The sequence below is a fragment of the Canis aureus genome, chromosome 13, assembly GCF_053574225.1.
Source record: "Canis aureus isolate CA01 chromosome 13, VMU_Caureus_v.1.0, whole genome shotgun sequence".
Taxonomy (NCBI): Eukaryota; Metazoa; Chordata; class Mammalia; order Carnivora; family Canidae; genus Canis; species Canis aureus.
Genome location: NC_135623.1, coordinates 40946160 through 40974155, shown reverse-complemented (window position 1 = coordinate 40974155; position 27996 = coordinate 40946160). Strand labels below are relative to the sequence as shown.

At 42.2% G+C, this 27996-nt stretch overlaps 1 protein-coding gene across 1 annotated transcript in view; it reads right to left on the bottom strand.

The window, feature by feature from the left end:
• Window positions 1-27996, bottom strand: part of PLXNC1 (plexin C1) — a 137710-nt gene that overhangs the window by 64260 nt on the left and 45454 nt on the right. The window contains exons 5-9 of the mRNA XM_077844421.1: window positions 17721-17832; window positions 10255-10408; window positions 6710-6797; window positions 4707-4809; window positions 4463-4564 (exon numbers count right to left, since the gene is read on the bottom strand). Of these exons, the coding sequence (XP_077700547.1) occupies window positions 4463-4564; window positions 4707-4809; window positions 6710-6797; window positions 10255-10408; window positions 17721-17832 (559 nt within the window). The remainder of the gene's footprint in view (window positions 1-4462; window positions 4565-4706; window positions 4810-6709; window positions 6798-10254; window positions 10409-17720; window positions 17833-27996) is intronic.

Genomic DNA, 27996 nt, shown 5'->3' with positions numbered 1-27996 from the left:
TGCGAGCACAGGAAAGGGAAAGGAGCCAGTTCTTCTCCCAGCAGGCAGAGGCCCCAGAGAGAAGACTGTTAAGAAAAGGAGGGAGAAAGGTGAGTGCAAGGCAGCAGGGCCAACCATCTGCCAGAGACCAGCCTCCAGAGCTGAAAATACCTTCCATCCAAAGTGCAAACACAGGCTTTTGAGTTCATTTCCCTATTTTGGGGGTATCCTTCCTTAATGCAGCCCCCTTGCCAATAGATGACAATGTGTATTTGTAGCATGGGTAAAGGGATTGCGGACAGGGTCATGAAACAGCGTGAAGGCAACAGGCTCAACCTGAGACGAAACCAGAACTCTGTCTTCTAAGTACCATGTCCTTGGATGAGCAAATTCATACATTAAGACATGTCTCCAGCAGCATTCTGTGAAGAATAAAACCAAAGCGCCTTGGCCTGGTGTAAGGCCCCATAGATGCAGGCTACAGGGTCATGTCAGCCTTGTATCCTGGGATTTCCTGCACCCTTCTGCTCTAGCCAAATTGAATTACTTGGGGTCTCCTGGACCCCAGGTATAGCTGCCCTGGAACTCCGGCAACCCACTACACTTTTATTTATGCTAGCCCCTCTGCTTAGAACACCCAGTCTTCTCTGTCTCCACGTGTCTCATTCCTCAATGGTTGGCTGAAATGCCGTCTCTGTCTATCAATCCATCCATCCACCAAACCTCAACCAACTACACTGGTTAAGTGCTTTTAGCTGCCAGTCACTGGGGCTTAAATAAACAGGAATTACTAAGCCAAGGTTGCAGGCACAGACAGGCTCTCCGGGTTTGTGTACTTCCTGGTACTTCTCCAATGTTAGTATTTTTTATCTTCTATTCTTATGGTTTCATGTACAAGATTCTTGAGGCTGATAGCAAGACATGTGCCTGATTCATTGGTGTCCTCCTCACTGCAGCCATGAAGCTCAATATAATGGTATCGATTAGGTGCTCAATATATACCTGCAGCTCAGCATCATAAAGCCGAAGGTCATATATGCATCATTCCCATCTCCTGTCTCCTATGCCTGGCACATAGGAAGCGCCCGAAACATGGGTGATGTGGGAAGATGCATTAAGGGGAAAGCTCTCAGTGGCTTCTCTGCTGGGAAAAGTGTTCAGGACTTATTCAGGTCAACGCAGGACCCAAACTGGAAATGTGGGTTTACACATCCAATGATAAAGAAAGACAGTAACACTGGCCAGTGCATGAGAAATCCCTCCTGTGACAAATACTTTGCCATTCCCTGTTAGAACCAAAATTGAGATTCTGTTCTGAGCCACGTATTTAAAGAAAACATTCCAGTATCAACAAAATACCTTTCTCCAAACTAAGAAGGTGCCATTCACACAGCAGCACTGAAAACTGGCTTGGGCTTTTGGTTATTTTAAGCCTTGTCCTGCCCTCTTGGTAACCCAGCCCGTTCTTCTAGCCACACGGTGTCAAAGGTCAAAAGGCACATGGAGACACTAACATAAAAGAAATTTTAAAAGTCATTGCGTGGATTACCACTCAGCAATAAAAAGGAACACACTATTGATCTATAGAAGAACTTGAATGAACTTTCAGAGAATTGTGTTGAGTTAAAAAAGGTCAAACCCAAAAGGGCACGTCTGGATGATTCCATTTATATAGACTCCTTGAAATTATAAAATTATAAAAATGGAGAACAGATTAGTAGATGCCAGGGGTCAGAAGTGGGGAGTGGGAGAAAGGAGGAAAGGAGGTATGGTGATAGAGCTGTTCTGTATCTTGACTGTTGTCACTGTCAATATCCTGGTTGTGATATTGTGTGATGGTTTTGCAAGATGTTACTATTGGGGGAAACTGGGTAAAAGATGTGGAAAATCTCTCTGTGTTATTTTCTGACAGGTACTAACTATGTAATCTATAATTACCTGAAAATAAAAGTTTAACTTCCAGTTTTTTTGGGTTAAGAAACCAAAATACTTATATCCATTCGGAAAAGAATGAGGTAGGACCTTTATGCTATATATGAAAATTAACTCAAAATGGACCAAAGACCTAAATGTAAAAATTAAAACTGTAATACTCTTAGAAGAAAATGTGGGGGAAAAGCTTCAGGACATTGGATTTGGCAACGGTTTCTTAGATAGGACACCTAAAGCACAGGCAACAAAACTGAAAAAAGAGAAAAACCGGACTTCTTCAAAACTAAGAACTTCTGTGCATCAAAGGATACAATCAACAGATGGAAAAGGCAACCTCAAAAAAAAAAAAAAAAAAAAAGGAAAAGGCAACCTCAGGAATGAGAGAAAATACTTGCAAATCACATATCTGATAAGGGGCTGATATCCAGAATATATTAGGAACTCCTATAAATCAGCCACAAAAAACAACCTGCTTAAAAAATGGACAAAGGACTTGAAGAGACATTTCTTCAAAGAAGATACACAAATGGCCCACAAGCAGATTAAAAGATGCTCAATATCACTAATCTTTAGGGAAATGCAACTCAAAACCACAATGAGATACCACCTTCCACCCACTTAGGATGGCTACCATAAAAACAACAACAATAACAATAAAACAAAAATAACAAGAGTTGGAAGGGTGTGGAGAAATTGGAATGCTAATATACTGTTGGTGGGAATGTAATACAGCAGAACAATATGAAAAATAGCTATTTTAAAAATAGAATTACCATATGATTTGTCAATTCCTCTTTTTGGATATATACCCAAAATATTTGAAAACAGGGTCTCCAAGAGATGATCTGTACACTGATGTTTATAGTAGCATTATTTATAATAGCCAAAAGGTGGAAGCAACCCAAGTATCCATCCACAGGGGAATGGATAAACGAAATGTAGTATATATGTATAGTGCAATATTTTTCAGCCTTATAGAGGAAGAAATCGTGTTCCATGCTATAATATGGATGAACTTTGAGGACGTTATATCAAATGAAATAAGCCAGCCGCAAAAGGACAATTCTTACATGCTTCTACTTGTATGAAGTACCTAGTGTATCAAATCCATAGAGACAGGAAGTAGAATGGTGGTTGCTAAGGGCTGGGGTGAGGGGTGGGAAGTAAAAATGGGAAGTTATTTTTAATGGGTACAAAGTTTCCGTTTTGCGAGATGAAATTTGTTCTGAAGATGGAATGTGGTGATGGTTGTACAACATTGCATGTCCTTAACACTGAACCATACACTTAGAAATGGCAAAGATGGTGGCTTTTGTTAGGTCCATCTTACTAAAATAGAAAAGAAACGACCAAAACAACAATAAAAGAGAAGTTTAATTTTGTTAAAAAGCCACTGCCTCCTTGATCCAAATACCTGTCATCATGTCTTAGTTTTATAAACCAGTAGGAAGAGAAGAGTAGCCCATCACTTAATAAAATCTCAAAGACTTCAAATCTGGATATATTGGCACACCAAGCCTTTCTGATGCCTTTAATTAACTTCATAATCCACTTTGATTCACATTCCCTCTGCCTGTTAGTTATTCACCTAAAGTTACTATCAATTTTTCAGTAGTGATTAAAAGTGTGCCACTTATCTATATTGGCACTTGACCTTAAATAACAGCAAATGGATAAACCAAAGCCAGAGATTAGTCATGAAATAGAAAACTGAGCCTCTTTTAGAAAAAGAAATGTTGATTTTCAATTTGTCTGCTGCAGCTAGACCTCCAGACTAATAAAAGCCAGAGCGTATCCTTTTTTGTTTGTCACCATATAGTACATGCTCAATTAACTCCTGTCGGCTCCGTGAAGCCAGCCACTCTGAGCACAGCCACTATTCTCTGCCCAGAAACATTGACATTGTCATATCCATTCTTTTCAAACGTGTCTGTTGGTTCAGCTTGATGATTTGCTATGAAGAAACTAAGAGGAATTTCCAAGGAAATTTCATGGAAAATATTTTTCCATGAAGAAAATTTGGGGGGAAACGGAGAGAAGTATTTCTCTATATATTTCATAAGAAACCACTCTTTGTTTTGGCACTATTGATTATGAGTCAGATCATCTCCACAAAGTAAAGACTGAGGCAATCTGAATGAGGTTAGTTTGTACACTTTGCATAGACTCCCCTTACCCCACATAACCCCCCAGAAATGCAACCGCAGTAAGTGGTTCAGATTGAAAGCCCTCAGTGCTGTGTGCTATCGGCTTCCTCCTAACTCCTCCAGAGTAACCGCAAAGTCACCTTTAAAATTTTACTCCTACTGGAACAATATCATTTTTCATGATTACAGAATTTTAATTTCTTTTATGTGAGTGTGCAGCCTTTGATGTATTGAGCCAATTTAACCAAGTGAAACTTGGTTAAAAATCAAAGGTAAAAAGGGGGATTTTGGTAGAAAGTAAAACAGGGAATTTTTAAAAGGAACCCAAGGTAGTAGGAGTTGTTACTGTCACGTAAAAGGGGAATTTTTTTTTTCTGTTCTGAGTATAAAAAACAGGGTCTGACCTGCAAGCCCTGAGTGGTCCTGTTACTCTTACTCTCCGGGAATCTTCCTTCTCCTGCTGTCTTAGATGGTACCCATTTCTCAACAGCAACTTGACAGTGTTCCTGAAATGAAGAATATCCCTTCAACAACCAAACAGGTGGGAAATTTAGAGTTTGAAACAAACACGAAAGACAGATGGGGACTGGGTGGGTCACAGCCACTCATTTTTGGTTAAACCCTGTAATACCAAAAATGATACTTTACCTGGTTTCTCTTGTAATCAGAAGGGTCACAAGCCGTGAAGGGGTGGATACACTTTCTCTCACTTTTACACCATGCACAGCCAGTTCCAATACATACTGGGCATCTGGTAACACGGAAAGCCAACTTAATTCCTGCATTTTTAGGAAAATGTTCATATCCTAGCATTTCCCTCTGTGATTCAGTGTGCAAGCATTTAAAAGAAAAAGAAGAAGAAAAAAAAAAAAACCCAACCCCTGGACAGACTGATAAACCCAGAGGACAGACAGTCCTTTGAGGCTGGGGATGGAGCCCCTACTTTGTGCCCTGCTCTGGGCAGCCCTCCAGGCTCTGGACTGTCATCAGGCCTGCAGGATGTTGCCATGGAAACCTGAAGCTGGGGTCACCTGCTGCGCTGCAGGTAGATAACAGGCACTCACTGGCTGTTTCTGAATCCGGTTCTGCTATTTGTCTACCCTCAGGTAAGTCTCCCTCTGGAGACCGAGCTCCCCGTGTCCACCCCTAGATGAGCAGCCCACCCCCACCCCTGCCTGGAAGATGCCAGACCAAACGTGTGGCCTGACAAGGAGACAGAATGGGGTACCACTGTTTGCTTTTTAATCAAACGAAGGAAGAACTGTGTCTACTGATCAAGTAACCTATTGCGGGAGGTAAGAGTAGAGGGCTTGAAAAGCACCCTCCTAGGAAAATCGGAGTTGAAGGAACGATTAAAAAGAGAAGCTGAGGCTGGTCCGGAAACACAGCCACGGGAGGGCCTGGGGTGGCAGGAGGGCCAGTGTGGGGAGTGGGGACATTGTCCGTATTTTATAGATTCTTCAAGAAATGCCAAAGCATCCTGTGCCTCTGATGGAGGCAAACTGCAGTTTCGATGGGAGAAGAGAATGCAGGCTCGCTTGGAGAGTTCATCCAGCCACCTGGGTGAGCTAGAAGCAGGGTGCAGACGTGCCTTCGCACCCCTGCCCTCGGGTGCGGGTCCCCAACCGACCGCTCTGCCAAGGGAGGGACAGAGGGACGGACTCCAGCTCATCCAGGAGCACACTCAGCCCCCCGGCTGCGGCTCCATCACCGGGACCCGGGGACCCCGGCCCCTGCACGGGCTGGGTGGCCTGCTTTGTGTTTAAACCCCTCTCCCCCTCCCTAAACCCATCCAGGTTATTAGAAATAACGAACCGGATCCCTCCTGAGGAGAGCCGCTGTGGCCAAGACCGAGGCCGGGCGCCCCTGGCGGGCTAGCTGTAGGGGGGCCCCCCAGCCCCGCTTCAGGCCCGACTTGTTTCCCCCAGAACAGCAGCGGTTCCCAGGCCAGTCCAGGCCAAAAGAAACTCGCATTCGAGACCCACACACTTGGTCAATCGAACCCCTGGATGAGCTATAGAATCACTAATAATACAGCTTCCCGTGGTTTCCATGGGAACCTCCTCTGTCCCATCTTTCAACCGGAAAATCAGGAATCTGAGAAACACAGGTCCTCCCTGTCTTCTCTCTTCTTTAGAAGCAAGGAGTGAGGTGTGGCCCTAACTCACTCGGTGGGGGGCATACCCCAACATGGCCAAAGGCGGTACAAAAAGGGAGGGGAAGACTAACATGTTCTCTCCACAAAAGCGATTTCCTCTTGTCCTCTTTGATGATTTCCCTTGCCTCATGCTCACACCCTCTGCTTCCACTCAAATTCCCAAAGCTGTTCAGATCAGGGGAGAACACAGCAGCACCCCTTTTGCTGTACTCACTTCAAGGCGCCTCTTGGTCTGGTGAAAACGCATTTCCCTCCCCATGGGTAGGAACGCTTAAACACAGTTGTTTGCTCCTTGGCTGCCCCACCTTACTTATTAGGGTTTGAACAGGTCAGCTTATTAGCTCAGGGTCCTCCTACCTCCCTTTAGGCCATACCCCTCAAGGCACTTTAGAAAATTCTACTCTAGAGTTCTTGATGGAGGAAATGGAGGACTAAAGCAAGGAAATAAATTAAAACCAATGAGAGAATATTTAAATTTCAAATAAAATCTTACTCTCTTAATGATGAGCAGTTGGTAAAGTTGAATCTTTTTGATAAATGCCAAGAATCCACGGAGAACGTCACGTTGACAACTAAAACATCTGGAGCAAAGGGGGAAAAAATGTCATTTATGGTAGAGTCCCGCTATCGTCAAGCAATGCTGTAAATGCAAAAAATAAGTATTTTTGCCTCCTTTGCATAGAGGGTGGGGGGGGGTTGCCAGCTGTTCACTAACATTTCAATCAGTATGTGGTTCCTTCCCGTGGGCCATTCACATCAGGCAGCCAAAGTGCACAGCGTAAGCCTCCAAACAGACCGGGGCCCACCTCCCATTCCAAGCCTCCCATGGATAATCACTAGGAAAAAGCCATTTTACAGCCCATTTACATCTCATACTCTCCCCGGGATCACTATCTCAGCCTGTAATTGGCCACAGTATAAGAATAAAACAAGTCACCGAGCAAGATCTGCCTAGAACACGATAACCAGAACGTTACAGACGAAAACCCTGTACCTTCAGCAAAATCCACACTATCAATATTTGCCCAACAAACTCTAAGTGTGCTTCCCATGGGCTGGGCTCCATGATCTTGTTGGAGGCAACTGTTGCCAAATCTACAACAAAAGAAGTTTTCTTATTTGCTTTAGAAAATGTACTCATGGGGTAGAAAGCCCACAAAAGAATAATGTGACAAGAAAGACTAAAAAAGAAAAAGAAAAAACATGTTCAATCAGCATTACAGAACTGTTATAGTTCCTGTATGTCTTTGACTTTATTCTACTCAAGGTGATTCCCCAACCCAGTGGTGGCATATCAGAATCACTTCAGAAAATGATGAGAATAGATCCCAGAGCCATGCTCCTGGATATCGTGACTCACCACACCTGGAGAGCACCTGGGACTCTGTGGTTGGCAATGATGCCCCCATGAAACAACTGTATACAGCCAGGTTTGGGTGCCGCAGCCTGGAGCAGCACCTTTCAGAGCTTACTGTGTCCAGGGACCAGGGCTACTCTGTGAGGTTTTCACGGTCATCCATTTGGTAGGATACAGTCTTCCTTTTATGAGTTAATGGAGACAGAGGATGATACTTTAAAAATGAAAGGCTTTCCCTGACCAAATAAGAAGTTGGCCTAAGTTTGTTGGCAGCCTTACGTTTCTTACTGAAATTTTATTAGCGTGTGATTGCCAACGTCTGAGAACCCTTACCTTAAGACACTTCTCTACAGTGATAAAATTCATTCTGAAAGCCAGGAGGCCACATAAAATTCTGCTCACATTCAGTGATCATATGTGAAAGGCTAACCCTCTGCTGTAAACACAAGGAGGTCTAGAGGGCTGGTGTGACCTCTCAGCAAGGGCATTTGCACAGCCCCTTGTAAATGTTAGTAGAACGGACATACGGGCCGGCAGCACGAGAGACTCCCTGGGAAAATACATTTCAGCAGAGTCTACAATGTTCAGGGATGAACACCAGGAAAAGTTGTACTATTCTTCATGTTGGCTATGCACACAACACTACTGGGAAATATCACATGGAAATGAAAATATTTGATCTCTGCTCTGGTAGCATTTACAGTTGCTCTGCTAGAGATAAAATGGCTTAGGTGGAAAAGCCACCTAATGACTCGACAGTCAAGGAAATGTCCCATGAGTGGTCTGTGTTCCACATAGCACCCTGCTACCAAGATGGGGGTCCTGGTGGGGGTGGAGTAGCCTGAACACTTATGAAGGAGGTGACTTTTCTTTCAACATTTCCAAGAACAAAGGCAATGGGATTTGATGAAAGGGGTGAGGGCACAGACAGAGGCTTGGCAATGACCACTGGCTGGTCATCTTGCTGAGTGCAAGAGGTGGGACGTGAGTTTGTTTGCTGGCTCTGAATACGCACTGCAAGGCATTCAAAGAAAAGGGCAGGCAGAGTCGGGGCAAGTGATGGAGGCTCTAAAAGCAAACAGGGTGGACTGGGTGACGGGCACTAAGGAGGTACTTGACAGGATGAGCACTGGGTGTTATACTATACGTTGGCAAATCGAACTCCAATAAAAAATATACAAAAATTTTTTAAAAATTAAAATAAAATAAAATAAAATAAAATAAAATAAAATAAAATAAAATAAAATAAAAGCAGCCAAACAGCTTTATGGGGTGATCTCAAATACTTGAAAACCAGATTTTATACATGAGTAAGATCTGCATTATAATGAGCAAAATTAACTAGAAGTATATCACAAAGGCTACAATACTGTAAACAAAGAAAAGTGGCGAATTGAAATAATTTTCCAAGCAATTTGATCCCAAACAACCACCAAGAAGAGCTCCACAGCTGAGAGGCATTTTTTAAGCTTGGGTCTCTGGCCTGGTGCACCAAATTCCATCTGGAGGGATTTGGAATTAATGGAGGAGTAACACCAGCTCTCGCCACAAAACTCTGCTCCCTTGTGATCTTCACCCATTTTAGGAGGTCTGTACCAACAATGGGACCCTACTTCTAATCTTTCTCACCCACAGGGGTTCTTGAATCCTCAGTGTATCCACTGTAACTCCTTCCTGTCTCTGGAATCTATCCATCCGCTTCTCTCCATGCCTGTCTCTCAGCACCAGCTCTCATGGTCACCCTCACCAGGATCACTCCAACAGCTTTCCTTCTATCTGATTTTTCAGAACTCACTCCTTTCCTCCTCTAGGCATCCTCCACGTGCAGCCATTCATTCAACAAAAATTTATGGGTTGGAAATGGCTCCTCTGCACCAGATACTCTGTGCCTTCTTTGGTAGCCACTTCCTGTTGCTCTGCTTTCCACTGACCCTACCTCATTTGCCTTAACCACATAGAACCTCTCTGGGCTCTTCAAGAGCCTTTTCTGTCTTTCCAGCCATTATACTAGTTGGTCTCTGCCTAGAATACTCTTCCCCCTTCTCCCTGGCTCCACTCATCCTCTAGGAAGTTTTCCTTGTTCGCCCCAGCCACCCCCTCCTTTCCTAGGCATCCCATGGTTCTCTATGTTGCCTTCACCTACACACTGCATTGTAACAGGTAATTTACTTGTCTCTACCCCCCAAGAGGCTATAGATACTGGGAGCAAGGACCAGATCTGTCTTTTTTGGTCACTGTATCCCTACACCTAGCACAGTGCCCAACACATAGTAGATTTTCAATAAATACTTCCTTTCTGAATGGATGTAATGATCTTAAGGTGATAGAACATTAGCTGTTCTATTTCCTCATCTCGTCAAGGGCATTCTCAGCTTTTTAGCTCTCTGAATTCTCTGAACCTTTTGGGTAGGGTCCGCCCAATGGTCTCTAACTTTACCCCACGCTCCTATCCAGCCTACCCTCCTCGATCATTCTTCACTCACATGTCAGAGTGGGACCCTAGAGTCTCAGGATGAGGCCAAGTGGAGGTGAACACCATGGAGGGGAGGGCAGTGGGGATGGCAGAGGGTGGGTCTATACAGATTCTCTCACTTTCAACTCGCTTCATGAACCATCTGAACTTGGGAGGTCCTTTCGCCTTCCTCACTTTCAAACCAAAAAACAGTGAAGAATCTGCTTACCCTTGTAGGTTGCTCTGGTTGGGATGCTGCATGTGCAGATCTTGTCTGGAGGACTTCTACCCTTGCAGAGCTGCCTGCCCGTGTCTGGGTTCTTCACCACACACTCCCAGTCCGAGCGTCTCGGAGGGAAGCTTCCCACCACAGTCACTGTAGTCTGTGTGAGGAAGAAGATGATTCAGGAACCAAGTCATTGCTTTTGTACCCTCTCCATCCATCCTAGAGCCTCAAGTGAATGTGCCCTTGGACATGCCACAGAAGGAGAACTTCTCAGACTGCTGATGTAAAGAGACGTTTGGTGGCCTATGTGATCTGCCCTTTTGTGAATCACATATTCATATTCTTGGACCATTTTTTTTGCTCTGTATTTTTCTTATCAGTTTTTAAGAGCTCTCTGTACTATATATATATATATATATATAAATCCCTATCTGTCCTATTTCTGACACATATTGTCTCCTGTTTGTCTTGCAACTTGTATGTGTGGTATCTTTTACCCCACACAATGTGTTTTTATGTCATCATGTTTTTGCCTTGGTTCTGAAGTTATTCCCAAACTTTGCTTATAGACAATTATAAAATTGTTCCACCATCTTTGTTTCTTAAATTTCTATTTGTGATCTGTTTGGAACTTATTTTTATATATAGTATGAGATGAGGGTCCAACTTCATTTTTACCCAGATGGTTAATCAGCTAAGTCATAACCGTTTACTTAAAAAATACCCTCCTTTCCCCACTGAACTGAAATACCACTTTCAGTTTAATATATTAAATTACCACGTATGTGGAATAGATTTCTGAATCCTGCTCTGTTCCGATTATCTACTGATACACTTCTATTCCAATGTCAAGCTTTTGCTACTATTATTTTAAATAATATTTAACGTTTGAAAAGGCAAATCTATCTTCATATTTTCATAATTTTCTTAGCATCTCCTAGTTATTACTCTTGCAGGTAAATTTTACGATCATCTTACCCAAATGGGGTGAGGAGACTATGAGTTTAATTGGAATTGTACTAAACATATGGAACAATTTTAGAAGATCTTATATATTTGTGATATTAAGTATTCCCATCCAAACACATGATTTTTTTTTTCATTTTTTTCTGTTTGGGCCAGCGTTTATTTAAGAGGATGTACCTTGATTTCTCAGGTGCTAAGATACATTTTTTCATTTCTTTATTCCTTATTGATAATGCCTTTAGTTATAAAGAAGGTGACCTATGAAATCTACTTTTAAAATTAAGGTGGTGTTTGCGCTAAAACATGATCAGAGTTTTAGGGAGGGAGGCTATGTGTATGTGTGTACACAAATGGACACAAACAAAAAATCTTGAAATTTCCCCAAAAGCAGCTTTTTCCCAAATGAATTATCTAAAGAAACAAAGCAGCCAGTTCTCAGGTTGGAAAATTATTCCACCACAAAAAAGAAAATGCAATGTGATGGGATAGAGGTGTTTGCTAATGTTACGGTGGTAATTATATGGCAATATATCAATGTACCAAACCAACCTGTTGTACATCTTAAACTTACACAATGTTAGATGTGATTATATTTCAGTTGTAAAAAAAGAAAATGAAGATCAGAAAAAAAAGGAAATTCAAGGAATTAATATGCCAGTGGTGGACCACCTTTGCAGCAGGTGTATGAAGATCTGGCAGGAAGATGGGCTAAGCGTCAGGAAGATGGGAGCAGAGGAAGCGGACACCCTGTCACCTGTGATGAAGAGCTATGTCCCAGACAACTCGGGAGGTGTCCATCCTCTGTGATACTTCTGACTCTCACTCAGACTTTCCGTATGGCCAACCTCAAACTCTGCTATCTCTTGTCCTCAGATAAGCTTGCTCTATCTAATCTAGTCCTAGTGTCCATGCCATCTTTCCATTTTAAAAACATTGTTTCTCAGCCATAAAATCTTGCTGGAAAAGGCAAATTCGTATAATCCAGCTTTGACTGAAGTCCAACCATCTCCAGCGGACTTGAACATAACAACAAAGCCCAAACTGTTCCTCTTAGCTCACCTCCAACATATGGCTGAGCTCTCATTCATGTCGCCTTCTTCAACCCAGCATTTCTATCTGCACACCCATCTCAGCACACGATCACATCACGTGTTATCCTGTATTCACACAGGACTTGAATTTATTTCATTACTCTAACACTATAACAAGAGGATCAGAAATCTTTTTTAAATCTTTTACTCGTTTAAAATTTTCCACATTTCCTTCTGGTTCTCATATAGTTTTTATGTAACTGTAATCACTGCATTTATTTGTTCCCTAGTTATCAAGATCTTAGCATGTGCTGATGCTGTGCAAGGTGTTAAATACTTTAGTGAACCAAATAGCTATGGTTCCTGCCCTCAAAAAGCTTAGAGTCTAGCAGAAACATGAGGATGTCCACTTTTCAGAAACTGGAGAGCCATGCAGTACGAAGAGATCTTCAAGAGGGGATATAAGCCTGGATAGGATGGTACAGTGGAGATGGAAAGAACTGACAGATTTAAGAGACCCTTTAGAAGTAAAATGGGGTGGGACTGGAAGTAGGGCATTTGGATATGGAGGATTTCTGGTAAGAAAAATGGATGGATGGAAGAAGATTTGTGTTGAAAAATGCAAGATTCCAATTTTGGATGCGTATAGTTCAAGATACTTGTGTAATAATCAAGAGATATGTCAAGTTAGATATAGGCCTGGAACTCAGAGAAAAAATCTGGGCTAGAGATAAAGGAGACATGAACACAGAGATGAGATATGAAGGCACAGAGTAGATAAAATGGTCTATAGACAAAGTAGAAGAGGAAGAGCCCAAACTAGGTCTAAAACAACTCTAGTATTTAGAGTCAAGAAAAGAAGAAGCCAGCAAAGGAGGCTGAGGTATGGCTGGAGAGAAGAAAGAGAGCATGGATAGGGTATGCCGGGGGAGGGGGGAGTTGTTCAATGGGAAAAAGGGTTTCAGGAACACAGACAACAGGCCAAATAAGAGGAGGGCTTACAGCATCTGCTGGGATGACTACAGGGAGTTCACTAGTGACCTCAGCAAGAACAGTTCCAGGGGAACACTGGGGCAGAAGCCACGTTGGAATTGATCTGAAAATAGCCAGTTTTTTTCAAGCGCAGTGGAAGGAGAGGGTAGCCAGGGAGCTGAAGGCATTTTTGTGTGAGTGTGGGTTCCAGGGGCAAGTATGGATAAAAAGCTGACACCTTGGCTTAATAAACCCAACTTGGGAATCCTTCTAGCAGGTTGACAGCTCCTCCAACTAAGCTGGATAGAGAGGGAGAGAAGACACAGAGTCAGAGGAGATAGAAAGTGTGAATGTCAATTAGCTGGTAAGGCCCACGGGGCCAGAGAGCTTGCTGCACAACATCCTAGCAGCTCAGTCTACCTAACCATTTCGCTTATTGCCAAACAGCTGGGTGATTTCCAGGTTTCTCGATCTACAAAGCTACTGCCATGGCATCTGCATGCTTACGGTTTTTCGTCTTTCAAAAGACGTCGTTACTTCTTCAGAATTCGAAGCCTGGAATTAGTGTTTCAAACAGAATGAATACACTCATGGCTTTTGAAACAGAACACCAAATTGCACTCCAAAAAGGTTGCGCTAATTGGCATTGCCAATGCCAGGTGTTAGCATACCTTATCATTTTAATTTATATTTATTAGATAACTAGTGAAGCTGAACGTATTCCCCTAACTATGTCTAACTCTCTGAACCTCCTCTTGTGAGAAGACGCCTTTGCCCACTCTTTGGTGTCCTGGTATTTTTCTGTTTAGTTTCTCCTGGTTTTAATATGTTCCAATTAATATCTTGCCTGTTCCAAATGTTTTCCTGAATTGTGCTATAGTTATCTCCTTTGTTGTATATTTTTAAATGTCAAGTACACAAGTAATTTTCCTTTGTTGTTGCATACTACATTGCTTTAAAGCTAAGAAAATTATACTTCCAATTGTCTAGTACTCATTTCTATTTTCTGTTAAGTGTTAGCTTTCTATATGAATTTCTTAATTTAAATTTTTATATTTAATGTACAATGTGAATTAAGTTAGGTTTCCATATTTTAAGTCTGTTATCTCAGTACCTTTTATGAAATAATTCTCATGTTTCCTCTTTATGATATCTAATCTTTATAATTTTTACATTTATTTCTGAGCTTTGAAGCTTATTCCCAGGATCTGTATTCCTACTTTTAAACAGAATCATGGATTGAGTTATTGTTGCCATCTACAAGTTTATAATCATATGGAATGGTCTAGCTTAAACACATTTCTGTTATTTGAAAATACATTTTGAATATTCTTGACCAGTTCATATTATTCCAGCTGATTTTTATAGTACTTGTAAGAAAAAAGTCTAACCAAATCTTCACTGGGATGACATGTAATCTAGAAAATAGGTTAAGGAAGAAATAACATTTTTATGATATTTTCCTACCCAGAAACATATACTATGTGTCTGGATATATTCATGATGTTTTTCGTAGCTTCCAAGAAGTACTTTGCATGTTTTTGTTTTTATTTTTATTTATGTTTGTTTTTAATTGATAAAGTTTCCCTATCATAAGCCTCAACTATCTAATTACTATTAGAAGGAATTGCTTAAACTATTGCATAGTCCAAATTACTATTTTTGGTAGCTGTCTTCAACATTTACCTCCTAGTAAAAGTGATTTTAAAATATAAGGTATACACCCCACCCTTTAAGTTTATGCCTGAATATTTTGGTTGTTTTTAATGAATGTGATCTTTGATTAATTGACCTTAACTCCTAAAATTATTGATATTTGAATGTTCAATGAACATTTAGCCCTTATATTTTACTTTTAATTTGAATAATTTAAAAACCTAATATATTTAGGTTTTGAAGATCACAACCACTTAAGATGAGCAAATAGTGATATTTTTTACCTATTATGTTCCCATAGTCATTTCTATAACTTGTCTCTTGTAATACTGCACTAGACCCAACTTTAAAAATGATACTGGTTGTATCAGGGATGGTGAAATATGTTGTTTTCCATTCTGATTTGTAAAAGAACGTTTCTAGAGTCCCTGCTTTAAGAGTCCTGTTGTTTGCAAGAAACACTTCTATTTCTAGGTCTTTTCTGTTTTTATTAGTATAAGTTGTTTTTCCTGATTGTTACAATCTCTTTGTAGGTATATAAACAACATTACATAATGCAAAAATGGGATGGCACACATCCTTTTGTGTGAATGTGAGAATTTCATTTTTCTTGTTTTTTTTTTTTCCTACTTGCCTTGGCCTTCCCTCTCACCACATCATCAGTCACACCATCAGAAGAGCTCATGTTTATGACCTAGTAAGAATTCTTTCATAATTTTCTCCATGCGCAAATAGTTATATAGAGACATAAACATATACAGATCATGCTATATCAATAGCATATCATATATGCTATATATATCAATAGCATATATTGAGTTTTTGATCAATACAAGATCATGCTACACATACTTTTCTGCATCTTGCTGTTTTTGCTCAACAAAACCTCACGAAATCCCTCCAAGCCAACTGGGATTGCTCCAATTATCTCTTGTTAATGCCGATTCTGTAATGAGGATGAGGATATACAATCTTCTAATTGTTTTGTGTAAAGAGATGATGCTTCTTGGAAGCAGAGGCTCTGCATTATATCAGGGTCTTTCTGTACTCTGAAAGTTACTAGAATGTTACTAAGCGTATGGTGGGCAGGTAGCTAACACTCTTTGACTATCATCTCTGTAGATCAGGATCAGGTGTTATTTAAATCAACAAAGATCTGGAACTTTCAGGTAAGTCACAGATGACCATAAGGGTAGGAAATATTTTGAAACAGTATAACTAAAAGATGGTATCACATGTCTTATCAATATTATTAAAATAATCGGTCCAAAGTTGGTTTTAAAGATGAACTTCATTCAGATTAGTAAATTCTTATCTCCTTTACCTTTACAGTGATGGTAGCTGGAGACAGTAAGGTGATGGTTATGTGGGAAGGCTGTACAGGGATTGGGGTAAACCACAGTGGGACTCAGGGTGGAGAAGAAAGCACTAGTGGTTGTTTGGGTGGTAAATATTTTTTTTTGCAATGCTCCAAACTAGATAGAAATCGTGATTAGTTTATACCAGTGAATCCAAAGATAGGTAAGCATATTACATAAGCAGCATCTTTTATATAACGAACAAGCTACTTTCCCTTACTACATTTAGCTGAAGTGTCACCCTTAAAATTTTCAAAATGATAAAAAAAATTTCCTGGGTAATCTTAACCATTTATCAGAGTCCTGGGTTTTCAAACATACTGGTATTTTTTTTTTTTTTATCATTCTCTATTAACATCAAAGTTAGCTATTTTTCAGACTGATAAGAGAAAAATTTGACCACACCTATGCTGAGATACCTCAGCATCTTTTTCACAGTTTTTTCACTCTGACTCAGGGTTGGTGGAGGTTTGGATGAAGGTTTTGAAAGTTCTTTTCTCAACCCCGCACCCCAACCTGCTGGAAAACAATAGAAAGTGACAATAGCCAAATAACTTTAAATCCGTAAGTTCTGATCACTTATGACTTGAAAGCTTTATTCTTTTATTATTTATCACTCATTAAATGCTCTGGCTCTCCTTTATTAAATGTTAAATCATCTTAAGTGGTATGGTTCTTGCTATTTGAAATGGCAAAGTGTACGGGAAAAGAGAAAGTGGCCCATTTCCTTGTTAATGTGGCATTCAAATAAAACAGAGTGGGCTCAGCAGACAGGTCAACTGGCTGCTGATGGGGATTCTGTACAATTATTCATAATATAAGAACTATAATTAGGGAGACAATGTCTCCTTACAGCACCACTGAGATTACAAAGCAGGAATTCCGTATTCCCACAGGGTATGGATGGTGTGTGAACCAGAAGATGCTTGAATATGCTGCCCATTGCATCCTTTCTCTTATCCAATGACAGGGCGAAGAGCTGCCAATGGCAGTATGCCCATAACAAAAGCCCACTGACTTTCCAAGGGACCCAATTCGTAATACTCACTGCCCATAGTGGTTTCTTGCCCTACCATTACTGCTTAAAGACATGTATATAAGATAGCTATCAGGAGAAGCCTAAACAAATTAGAGAAAGGACCGTAAAACAAAATTCTATACTTAAGTTGCATTTAAGGACTCTTGTTGACCATGAATCTGAACTTTTTTTTATCAATACATTTTTCTACTACACATGAATAGTCCATTTTTTCTTTAAATTCAATGGATGAGAATCCTCCTCAGCTCTACAAGATGACAAACTCCATGACATATGTCTTCTTGCAGAGTGTATGGCATTTGTCAGGCTCTCAATATCAGTAACTAAATAAATGGACTCTCCTAACTAAGCTTATTTAATGCTAGTAGATATTTTACACACAGAAGGAAGTTGGCATCAGTGGTGCAAAATGAGACAATAGAGACGATTTAAAATCTTTCCTCTTACCTTATCTTTGCTGCTTCGAAATAGGTTAATTTGAGGGCACTTTTTAGCTCCAGATGAAATATCCAGCCAGTTTTCATACTCTGGATTTACACAGTCTTCTTTAAAAGTACACCTATCAAAAAAAGGAAAAGGCAACAAAACAGCAACCCCACACATGCATTAGTTAAAACTTTCTCATACTTGGCTTCAGTACAGAATGCCAGGCTTTGTACAGAGGATTATTGATTTTGAACGAGAATAGGAACATGATGCTAAAACCATGAAAAGCAACAGGACAACAGCCAAGCATTTTTTCCATCATGTCCACGAGCAGAGAACAAATGTAGACAACACGCTGAACTTTGGCTCCTGCGGCATCTCTCAGGATGACATCGCCAAACACACCCAAAGCTCATCCTCTCTGGATTCTAAAATTAAAGTGCTCCCTTCTAGAAAACCCTGGTGCACAGAACAGCCCAAGAAAGGGTTTACATATAGTATAAATTTTAGGTTTGTGATTCATTCCCAGAATATCAACCCACAGAGAAAATCTTTTTTTTATTAGAAAAATAATGAAGCCATCTTGTGCTTGTAGTGTGATAATTAAATATAAATATTTCAAGGGCAGAGTCCTCCCAAGAATGTGATAAGCCATTCCATAACCATCTGCTATAGAACATTTATTTAGACAGACACCCAATTATATCAAAAGATATGGGTGCAACACTTTCCAGGGCTATTTTCCCAAGTCTGTCAGCTCAGAGGATGGCCCAGAGAAATCTTAATCTGTGGCCAGGGCCAATGCCTCTAATAAACATGACCAGGAGCTGAAGGGTGAGAGGCCTCCTCTGCAGGATGTCTTGGCCACTGCAGGTCATGCTCAGTTGGGAACTCCTGCCTCACCAGAAGGGCCAGCAACCCCACAGAAAGGACGAACAGCCAGGGTTGTGTTATTCTCAAAGGGGTTGAACTCCATGAATGTTCCATTGGATAATATCAAGAAAAGACCAAAACATCTCTGTTATGTCTATGCCTCGTCAGGGCCTGAGGTTAAAATGGAGGGGTAGAGGAGAACCAGTGACAGTACGTTTTCAAAGAAATGGAAAATTTGTGAATCACGAGATCGAAAAGCAACCAAGTGATAAAAGCTTTCATCTGTGGGGAGTCCCTGTAAGGGTCGGAGTGGAGTGGGATGTGGTCTCCCGAAAGGGTATGCTGACTTCACAAGCATTTTTACTTCCTCTTCTTCCTCTTCTCTCCTTTTTTTTTTTTTTTTCATTTGTAAGAATTTAGGCCTCATGGCTTCATCTTTGAGCTCTGTGCTAATTTGAATATGACAAAAATAGAACAGGAAGCCGGTGAGTTTCATTAAACATCATCCCCGGGCACAGTACTCTGAGCAAGTGTTGGGGAGCCCTGCTTGCAGGGATCACATCTGTGTCCAAACTCCCCTACATCTGTGTTGGTTCCTTCTCCAATGTCCTGACCGTGGGGATTTTCATCAGCAGTTCTCCAAAGCCATAAATTTATCTGACCCTTGATGGCTAGCTCGTCCGTCACGGACATTAAGTTCAAATTAAACCATCGGTCGGTATGAGGGAGAGGGTGCCACCCAGGGACGAGTGAGGCTGGACTGAAAAACAGAATGACGGAGCTGGTTCCTTCTTCTGGGTTTGAAAGAGGTTATGACTGTCAAAACTACCTGCCTCTCTTGGGCACTCTGGTTTGTGTAAGGCACTTCCTCCGTCTATTAGAAAAACAAAACAAAAAGCCAGTTTTAGAGAGACTGGAGTACAAATATTGTCGTAGGCTCTTAATGCTGCCTGGAAGTCAAGGCCTAAGGGCTGCCAAAAAAACAAGTGTAAAATATTTCATACAAATAGTGCTGCAATTTGCCAATTTGTAGGCAGAACACAGTAGTGCCACTGAGTTATCACTCCCTTTGCTGAACTCCTGTAGCATTTCTTGCCGGAACCGCACATTTTGGTATTTAATCATAGGCTGTGTTGAATTACAACTTAACTGTTTCGTATGTCGGTGTCATTTCTCCCCCAAGTGAGCTCTAAGCTCCTCAAAGGAAGGGAGGATGTCTTTAAGATTTCTTCAGCAAATCTCTCAGTGTCTGGCAGCATGATATGCAAATACCGGGGTTTCAATAAATATTTTTTGAATGGATGGATGAAATATGAAATCGCTGTAGGCCCCTTCTGTTGGTGATTTTTCTTTCTAAAGTTTTCTTATAACGTATGTCTGACCCTTAGTTATGATAAAGAGACTATTGTTACTGTAAGCTCAAAGTTCAAATCCGGGGCCAGAGAGGAAACAGACTAGAAGTTTTCAATTTATCTTTTGAGAAGAAAAAAAAAAAGAAAAGAAAAGAAAAAATATATACTGAACCTTTTACTTCCTATTTTGTACAAGGTAGCAACAAAATCTAGCCATGTTAAGCAATTAAACATATATTTCTTGTTTCTAAAACACCTCTGAAATTTCTAAACTCCCATTTCTTGCTTCTCGCCAGTAAAAATAATAAAATTTAAAAAATAAAACAGCAAACCGTGACACCAAGAATGTACAACCAGATGGTCAACCAACAACAGTATCTTATTACTTTTGCAATATTGCAAATTATAAAATCTTCATGACAGCATGTTACCCACACATTCAAATTTCTTAAGGAGGGGGAGCAGATCTTAGAGCCCCCCCTCCCCATTTTAGTAAAACAAAAGCAGTTATTTTGAAACCATCCCTTTCGAAAGCTATCATTCCTACTCCTATGTATCACAAAAGCAACGGTCAGGTGGCACAGACACTTAAGCCCTTTGCCCAAATGAAATTAAAATGTCATGGTTGGACACGACTCTTGGTGAGGCTGATCCTCAGTGAGGTGCTCTCAGGTAGGCTGATCTCTTAAGTGGCTTCATTTCAATTTCTTCAGGCCCCAGATGAGACGAAAATTGGATTCAGATTAGAATGAGCACATTCTGGAGAGAACAGCAAGCAATGGATTTGCTTCCCTTCCTCTGTGTTACTGCTCCTGCCCCATCCTCTACTGAGGGTCTACCCAAAAGTCCTAAGACTCCTGATCACTATTTTCTTTTTCCAGTCCTATTTCCAGGGAGAGCTCATGCCTACACCCTATGGCCAACATGGAGACACTAGCCTATTCGCAAATCAGGAAACAGAACCAGCTCAATGCAAAGAAAAGATTACCTAAAGAAAAAAAAAAAAACCCAGATCAGAAATTAAAAACAACAACAACAACACCACTTTATGCAAAAATAGTTTAATGAAGAAAGCTAGTTAGGAAGGCTCATTCTTATTAGTTTGCTATGAAATGTGCTATAGGGCTTCATCTACTCAAAATAATAACAGAGTTCGATACTGCCCACTCAACTATATAAGTACATGGTCCCCCCCTACCTCCGACTCATGAAGAAGTATGTTCAAAACCTATCCAGACCTCCACTCTTGAACAGAAGGTTCCAGACACTTGTCTTTAAGTTTGCTGTTTGGAATTCAGAACATAGTTTCCTAGAATGGGTTTGCTTCCCGGGTTCATGGAAATCTGTCTAAACACCCAAATACCCCAGCAGGAGGTAGCAAGGAGAGAGCGCTGCCCCACATCAGGCATTGGTCTGAGTGCTTACAGGTGGCCCTCCTGCACTAGTCCTCACAACCACCTCGTTCTATAGGCATGAGACAGAGGCTCAGAGAAGTGCAATAACATGCCAACGTCATGCAGCCACAAGTGATAGAAGTGTGCCTGCAGAGCCACCCATTTGGCCACCCTGCTGCATGGCCTCCTATGAACCCTAACTACCCACTTAATAAGGTGTGAAAGGGCAAAGACATTCAGAGTTCCTCCTGGCTTCCTGGGGCCTCAACAGTGGCTGGGGAGGAGGGTGAGGCTGGGCCAGGTTAGGCATCCCAGGGACAGAGATTAAAGAAAGCCAGGCAGAGTCTCTAGGTTGAAGGATAGCAAAGACTTGAGGGTGAGGGGGGCGTCTGAGAGGCCTCTGATTTTCATCGATCATTAGCCTTGAGTACAAAACATGCATCTACAGGTTAAAATCCCAAGATGCCCCCAATTTACAAATCTATTGCACACACACCTACAATCTGCTTGCTACCTATCTGTTTGTAATTTAGAATACACTTTTCTTCCCCTAGAAATAATGTTATAAACTGTGATTAGGTCTCCAGGTTAGCCCACAAAGCCTATTTATCCATAATGTAACTTCAATGCTACATATTTGCAATAAAGAGTAGCAAGGAAACAATGAGATTGCAGCCATTTGCATTATATAGCAGTTTTTCTTCTACTTTACTTATTTGTGTTTCTGCTCAGCTGGTAGTCTGGGAACAGTGCCCAGCTGGATCCACTCTTAAATTTATTACTATACTATTGTATTTATACAGTATTTCTGGTTTTTTAATGGGTAGGATTTAAATTATTAATTGTTTTCATGCCAACATAAAGAAGAGAGAGACCCACTTCTGAAAAGTAGTTGAAGTTCCCAGGCAGGTAAAATGCCCATGTGCTGGGGGACCTTGGAATCTGACTCTATTAGGCCTCAATCTCTCTCTCTCTTTTTCTTGTTCAGTGAGAGTTTATTTGTCCATCTCAGTACCCAGGTAAATTCACATTCACAACTACAGGTAAAAACATGTAAAATAATACAAACTGAAGGCTACTTTTACCTATTTACTGAATTAAGTAGTGTAATAAATGCTATAGTAAGCCAAAAGCTTCAATCCCACAATTCAGTTTCAGTGAAGTTACAGTAGTAACTTTGTAAGCATGAGTCTTAAAATTTAAGTGACAGATATTAAAGCACTGAAAAACTAGTATGAAAGTGAATTTTGGGGCAGCCCGGGTGGCTCAGAGGTTTAGCGCTGCCTTCAGGCCAGGGCATGATCCTGGAGACCCAGGATGGAGTCCTGCATCGGGCTCCCTGCATGGAGCCTGCTTCTCCCTCTGCCTATGTGTCTGCCTCTCTCTCTTTCTGTGTGTCTCTCATGAATAAATAAATAAAATCTTAAAAAAAAAAAAAAAAAAAAGGAAAGTGAATTTTGGCACATAAGTGAGCTCTTCTGTCATTAGCATTTTGACAACCTGGGAAAAAGGAAGCCCTTTCTCACCTACTTTTCGAGGTACACTATCCAATGAGGTGGGCAACATGCTGGAATATTTAACAGTTTGCAATCTTTGAGTTAGCTTTTCCCTTTTGGGAAGCCCAGAGAGCAACCCAGAGCTTCTCACTGTGCAAAAATTGTCCAAAATCCTAACAGAATTTAGGATCCCTCCTAAATTCTTGTGACCTTTTCTTGTGACCAGCAGGGCCCAGTGTCCCGGCCTCGGGTCCGAGCCCCCAGGGCTCAGATGGGGCCAACTGGACCCCTTGCCAGCAGCTCCACCCTAGGGTGATCTCTTTTCCAAAGGAAACTACTACACCTGCTATCTCTGCTGGGTCCCTGGCATCCATTCCAAGGTCACAATCTACAACACGGTGTCATGGCCCTTCCTCTGGAGACAGCCTCTGACCGACCCTGCCCTGCCACCTGGAGCACCCAGAGGAATCAAGTGGACATTAAACCTCACACTCAGAACCCACATGCGCCTGGAAGGTTCCAGAAAGGGCCAGTGCAGGGGAGGAGGTGGCATCCTCCCTGCCACCGACCTCAAAAAGCCCACTTACTCAACCTTGAAATAGAAACTCTGAACTCAGAAACGTAACTTCTACTTCCTGCCACTCGAAATTCATCAGCATCCCCTAATCTAATTGTTCACCAAGAGCAGACAGTCCCCGAAGGAAACCGATAACTAAATACCAGGTAATTGGCTTGAATGTGGGGTTGGTGTAACCTCTTCCAAAGATTCTAGACTGATACAGTATCAGAAAACTTTTAGCAAGGGAACAACCCAGCCTCTCTTTCAGGGAACAAGAGGCTGTGTCCACACTGGGGGAAGGTTTCACTACAAGAGCACCCCAAGGTCTTCTGCTGAGTGATTTCAGATGTCTGTGTTTGTAGGAAAGGCAAAGAGGACCTTCTCCTGATGATCCCCAGTCCAGGAGATGAAGAAACCAAACTGGACCGAACAGAAGACAGGAGGCCATCAGTGGCCAACTACACCCTGAATTCAAGGCCTTCGGAGTCAGGAAAGGGCAATGCCAAAATACCAGATCCAAATAATGTGCTGGGGAAGAGAAAAACCTGGAGCTGAAAGGCAATCTACATGATAAAATTGTGCTAATAACAGAGACCATTTAGAAGACTTAAAAAAAAAATGAAACCATCTAATACACCAGGCCACATTCTTTCACATGATTTGATTCATTTATTCTTCATAACAAATCTATGCAGTAACAATGATCATTGTCCCTGCTTTACAGATGGGGGAAACTGAGTGCAGAAGGCACCATATCACTCTCCCAAGGTCACAGAGTTAGCAGGTGGAGGGCTACTCCTGCAGTCTCACTTATGTGCCTCTGTGACCTCACAAGAAAGCTGACGCTCACTGAGCCCTTCCCACAGGCCAGGTGCTGCTCCCAGGGCTTTGCAGAAATTAACTCATTGATCCTCACAACCACCTCAGGAAGCAGGTATTATTATTACTATTACTACTACTACTACTACTATTATTATTATTATTATTATTATTATTATTATTAATCAGGTCCATCACACGGATGAGGAAACTGGAGGCGCAGTGGTCAGGTGGCACAGTGTGAACCTCAGCAGTCTGGCACTGGCGTCCATGCTTTTGTGCCTGGTGCCAAATTCCTCAAAGCTTCCAAAGGCTTCCCAGGATAGCACATGGACCATATAGTAAAAGATAGGTTTTAGTCACTTCCCAGAAAACAACGGTGTTCTTTGGGTTGTTTGAAGTGTTAAGTTTAAGGTAGGGTTCTATTGCTAAGAGGTCTGGGAGACGCTGGCCAAATAAAATTAAATGAATTTCTCTGTTGCAGGATTTCTCAGAGCCTTGACTATGCCGGCATGCTTTGTAACTTTTCAAGACAGGAATGAATGATGCAATATCTTCCAACATTTTTTTTTAGAAGTTCTTTTCATGCATGCTGGGAAATACGGCCTGATCTTGGTCAATGAGTAATAATTCAAAGAGTGGATCAAATGACAAAACTTCAGGCCTTTCTTGGTTTTTTTCCTCAGCTCTCATATTCAGTTGATCAGGACCTATTAACTCTAAGCATCCCTCTATGCTATATCCTGCATTCCACCCTCGTCCATCACTTCTCACCTGGGCTCCTGCCACCTCCAGGGCCTTCAATCAGCCTCCAGATAGACATCTAGGTTATTCTCAGGTGCAGAGCCGATCATAGCACTTCCTACTTAAAAGCCTTCAATGGCACCCGTGCCTGTATCAAACTCCACTGCCTAGCTGTCTTTTACACCCAGGAACCTAGAGCACACATTTCCATGTTCATGTCTCTATCCTGGCACTATGATCTAGCTCCTGCCTTCTTCTCCAAACTCATCCCTAGGCAACTGTGGCTTGACGAGTCTATTTGACTGATGCATCCAACGCAAACATGCCTGGCTCTTCCTAGCCTATGCTGCTCCCACAGCCCAGAGCGCTCCTGGGTCTGCAGTCTACTTAGTGAAAGTGAGTTCCTTGTTCAAGGCTAGGTCAATGTCTCTTCCTCCATGACATCTGCCCAACCTCCAGGCAAAGCAGCAGCTCCCTCCTTTGTGTCCCTGTGGCACCTTACACACATTCCAGGTATATACAGCACATAGCATCAGTTACTGATTGCCTGTCCCTCCCACTAGACTGCAGGTCCTCGGAGGGAAAGACTCACCTCATTCACCTTGGTACCCCGAGAACCTAGTGCCATATTTGGCATTCATGCCACAAATATTTACTGAGTGCCCACCAGACACCAAACACCACAGTAGGCACCGTGGACTCATCGGTGTATAAGCCAATTAAAGTCCCCCTGTTAGTAAGCTTACACTCCAGTGACACACAGACAAAAACCAAATAAACCAACAATAATTTTAAATAATTTCAAATTAAAGTCGGTCTTCCGCAGAAACTAAAAAGGTAACACAGAGGAGCTACTTTAGATTGGTCGGGAAAGATGGCACTTCAGCTCAGAAATCTAGGATGAAAGCCACCGAGCCACATCAAGGATAATGGGAGAAGGAGCAGCATGTGCCAGGACCCCAAGTTCACTTAAAGCTTGGAACTCCATTCTCTGCAAGGAAATGATGAAAGACCAGCCCGGCTCAGAAACGAAGAGGAGAGTGGTTGTGGCAACGACAAGCTGGCGACACTGGGCGAGTCATGCACCCTCCCTGCATCTCAGGCTGTCCATCTGCAGAAATGCGGATGTTAATAGTTTCTGCCTCGTGGAGTGGTTCGCAAAACGTACATCTATTTAAGTAAGGCTTAGGGTAATGCCTCCGTAAATACTAGTCATTGTCGTTACACCTGTTATGTGGGCAAGTGAAACAGACTTTAGGCAAAAATTTGGATGACGTAAGCCATCACACGCAGAATGGTAGTGCCGAGACAGGGATCCGGGTAGTAAAGCTCATCAGATGGCCCATGGGCGCTGCTCACACTCGCCAGGTCAGCAGTCAGTGTACCCTTCCTCCCTGAGGAGGCAGGCACAGTTCAAGGCTTCTTGAAGGATTCTTAATCACGATGCACCTTCCTCCCAAGACTAAAGGGCTCTTTGGGGTCTCCCTACACCTTGAGCACCAGCTAGGGGCACCTTCCACAGTGTATGGGTAGGATTTGCTTGGTGTTTGCTTCCCGCCCCAACCTGTGAGCTTCTCCAGGGCAGAGCCTCATTCAGCTCTTTCCCCCAACGGCCTAGTTCAGGGCCTGACCTACGGCCCGAATGCAACAAGCGTTAGCTGAATTGGATTAAGAATTCCATCTTAAAGTGACTAAAATTCTTGACTATGTCTCCATGATACCAGCCTAAGTTGTTTCATTGATTTTTGTTCAGTGGGCTGGCCTGTTAACTGGCATGGTGGGAAACCAGCCTTTGTCTCGAAACTTTGAGCTATTTAGCACACATAAAACACATCTGCGGACTGAAACACTCACACAAAAGGGATTTGTAGCCTTCACCCCGTGTGGTTCTTTTGTGGGTGACGAGCATACAAAAGCTGGTGTCTCTACTTCCAAATGCAAACCACGAGATGAAGAATTTAAGGGAGGTGTTCTTAAAATATGTAACATGGGAATAAACGTGGGAAAACGATGCCCCTTGAGTCCAGAAGATCTGGGCTCAGGGCTGCTCTTCCACACATTTCCTGCACAGTTAGGGGGCACGGCACATTCCCTCCCCTCTCTGGGCCTCATGTTCCCCATCAGGAAAGCAGGTGGCCCATCTTCTCGAGAGCAATACTGAGCGCCACACTTGGCATATCACAAGTGGCCCTCCTCTCTCTATAGCAGAACATAAGCTCCTAAGCTTTACAAAACATTTCACAAGCAAAAACATGAAAGGCTGCCTGGAAGGCTTCCAGTGAAGATGGGAACCTTGCATTCGAAGGTGGAGAAGGTGCTGGGAACAGGACATATGCTAGGTCACAAAGACAAGGGAAAACATTTGAGGAATGTTTAAAAGCCAATCAATACCTACTTGTGAAAGTGCCTGCTGCTTGAGATGATAAGGTCATTTAAAAAAAAATCTATTCCATTAAAACATGTATTTACTAAGAGGGGCGTTCCTAATGGTACTTGTTCCAAGTCAGAGAACATCAATTAAAGAGATGGTACAGATAAGCAGTCTGGATGCTGAGCTCTGAGAACCTCAGCTGCCCCCTCTTTCAGACAAAACGGGCTTCTGAGTAAGACGAGCGTTCTCCCCATGTTGACCTCTGTCAACCTTCGGGGTGCCAGGAGATGTGCCCCCCAGTGATGTCATCTCCTCTCTACTTTCTGCTTTGAACTAAGTAGGAGGTGTTCACAGCTTATGGCAGTGGATAAGGATGAAGAAGAATCCAGAGAGCTGGGTTCACCTGAGAGCCCCCTCCATTGCTCGAAGGCCCCCGAATCACTTTAGGATTCTCAGTAACCCACATGCAGGGGCTGGGCCTCTGCCAGGGTAATTCAGTAATGCCCCGAGGTCCCAAGAACATATCCCTCTTTGCTCCCCACTGCTTCCACCCCACAGACAGTTGTCCTACTTGCTTCTACACAATTAGTCGGCACAATGGGGTCCTCACACAAGAAGGAGGGGCCGCCCCCAAATCCCATTATTACCATTATCGTTGTCATTAGAGCCGCGCTAGACCATAAAGGAGT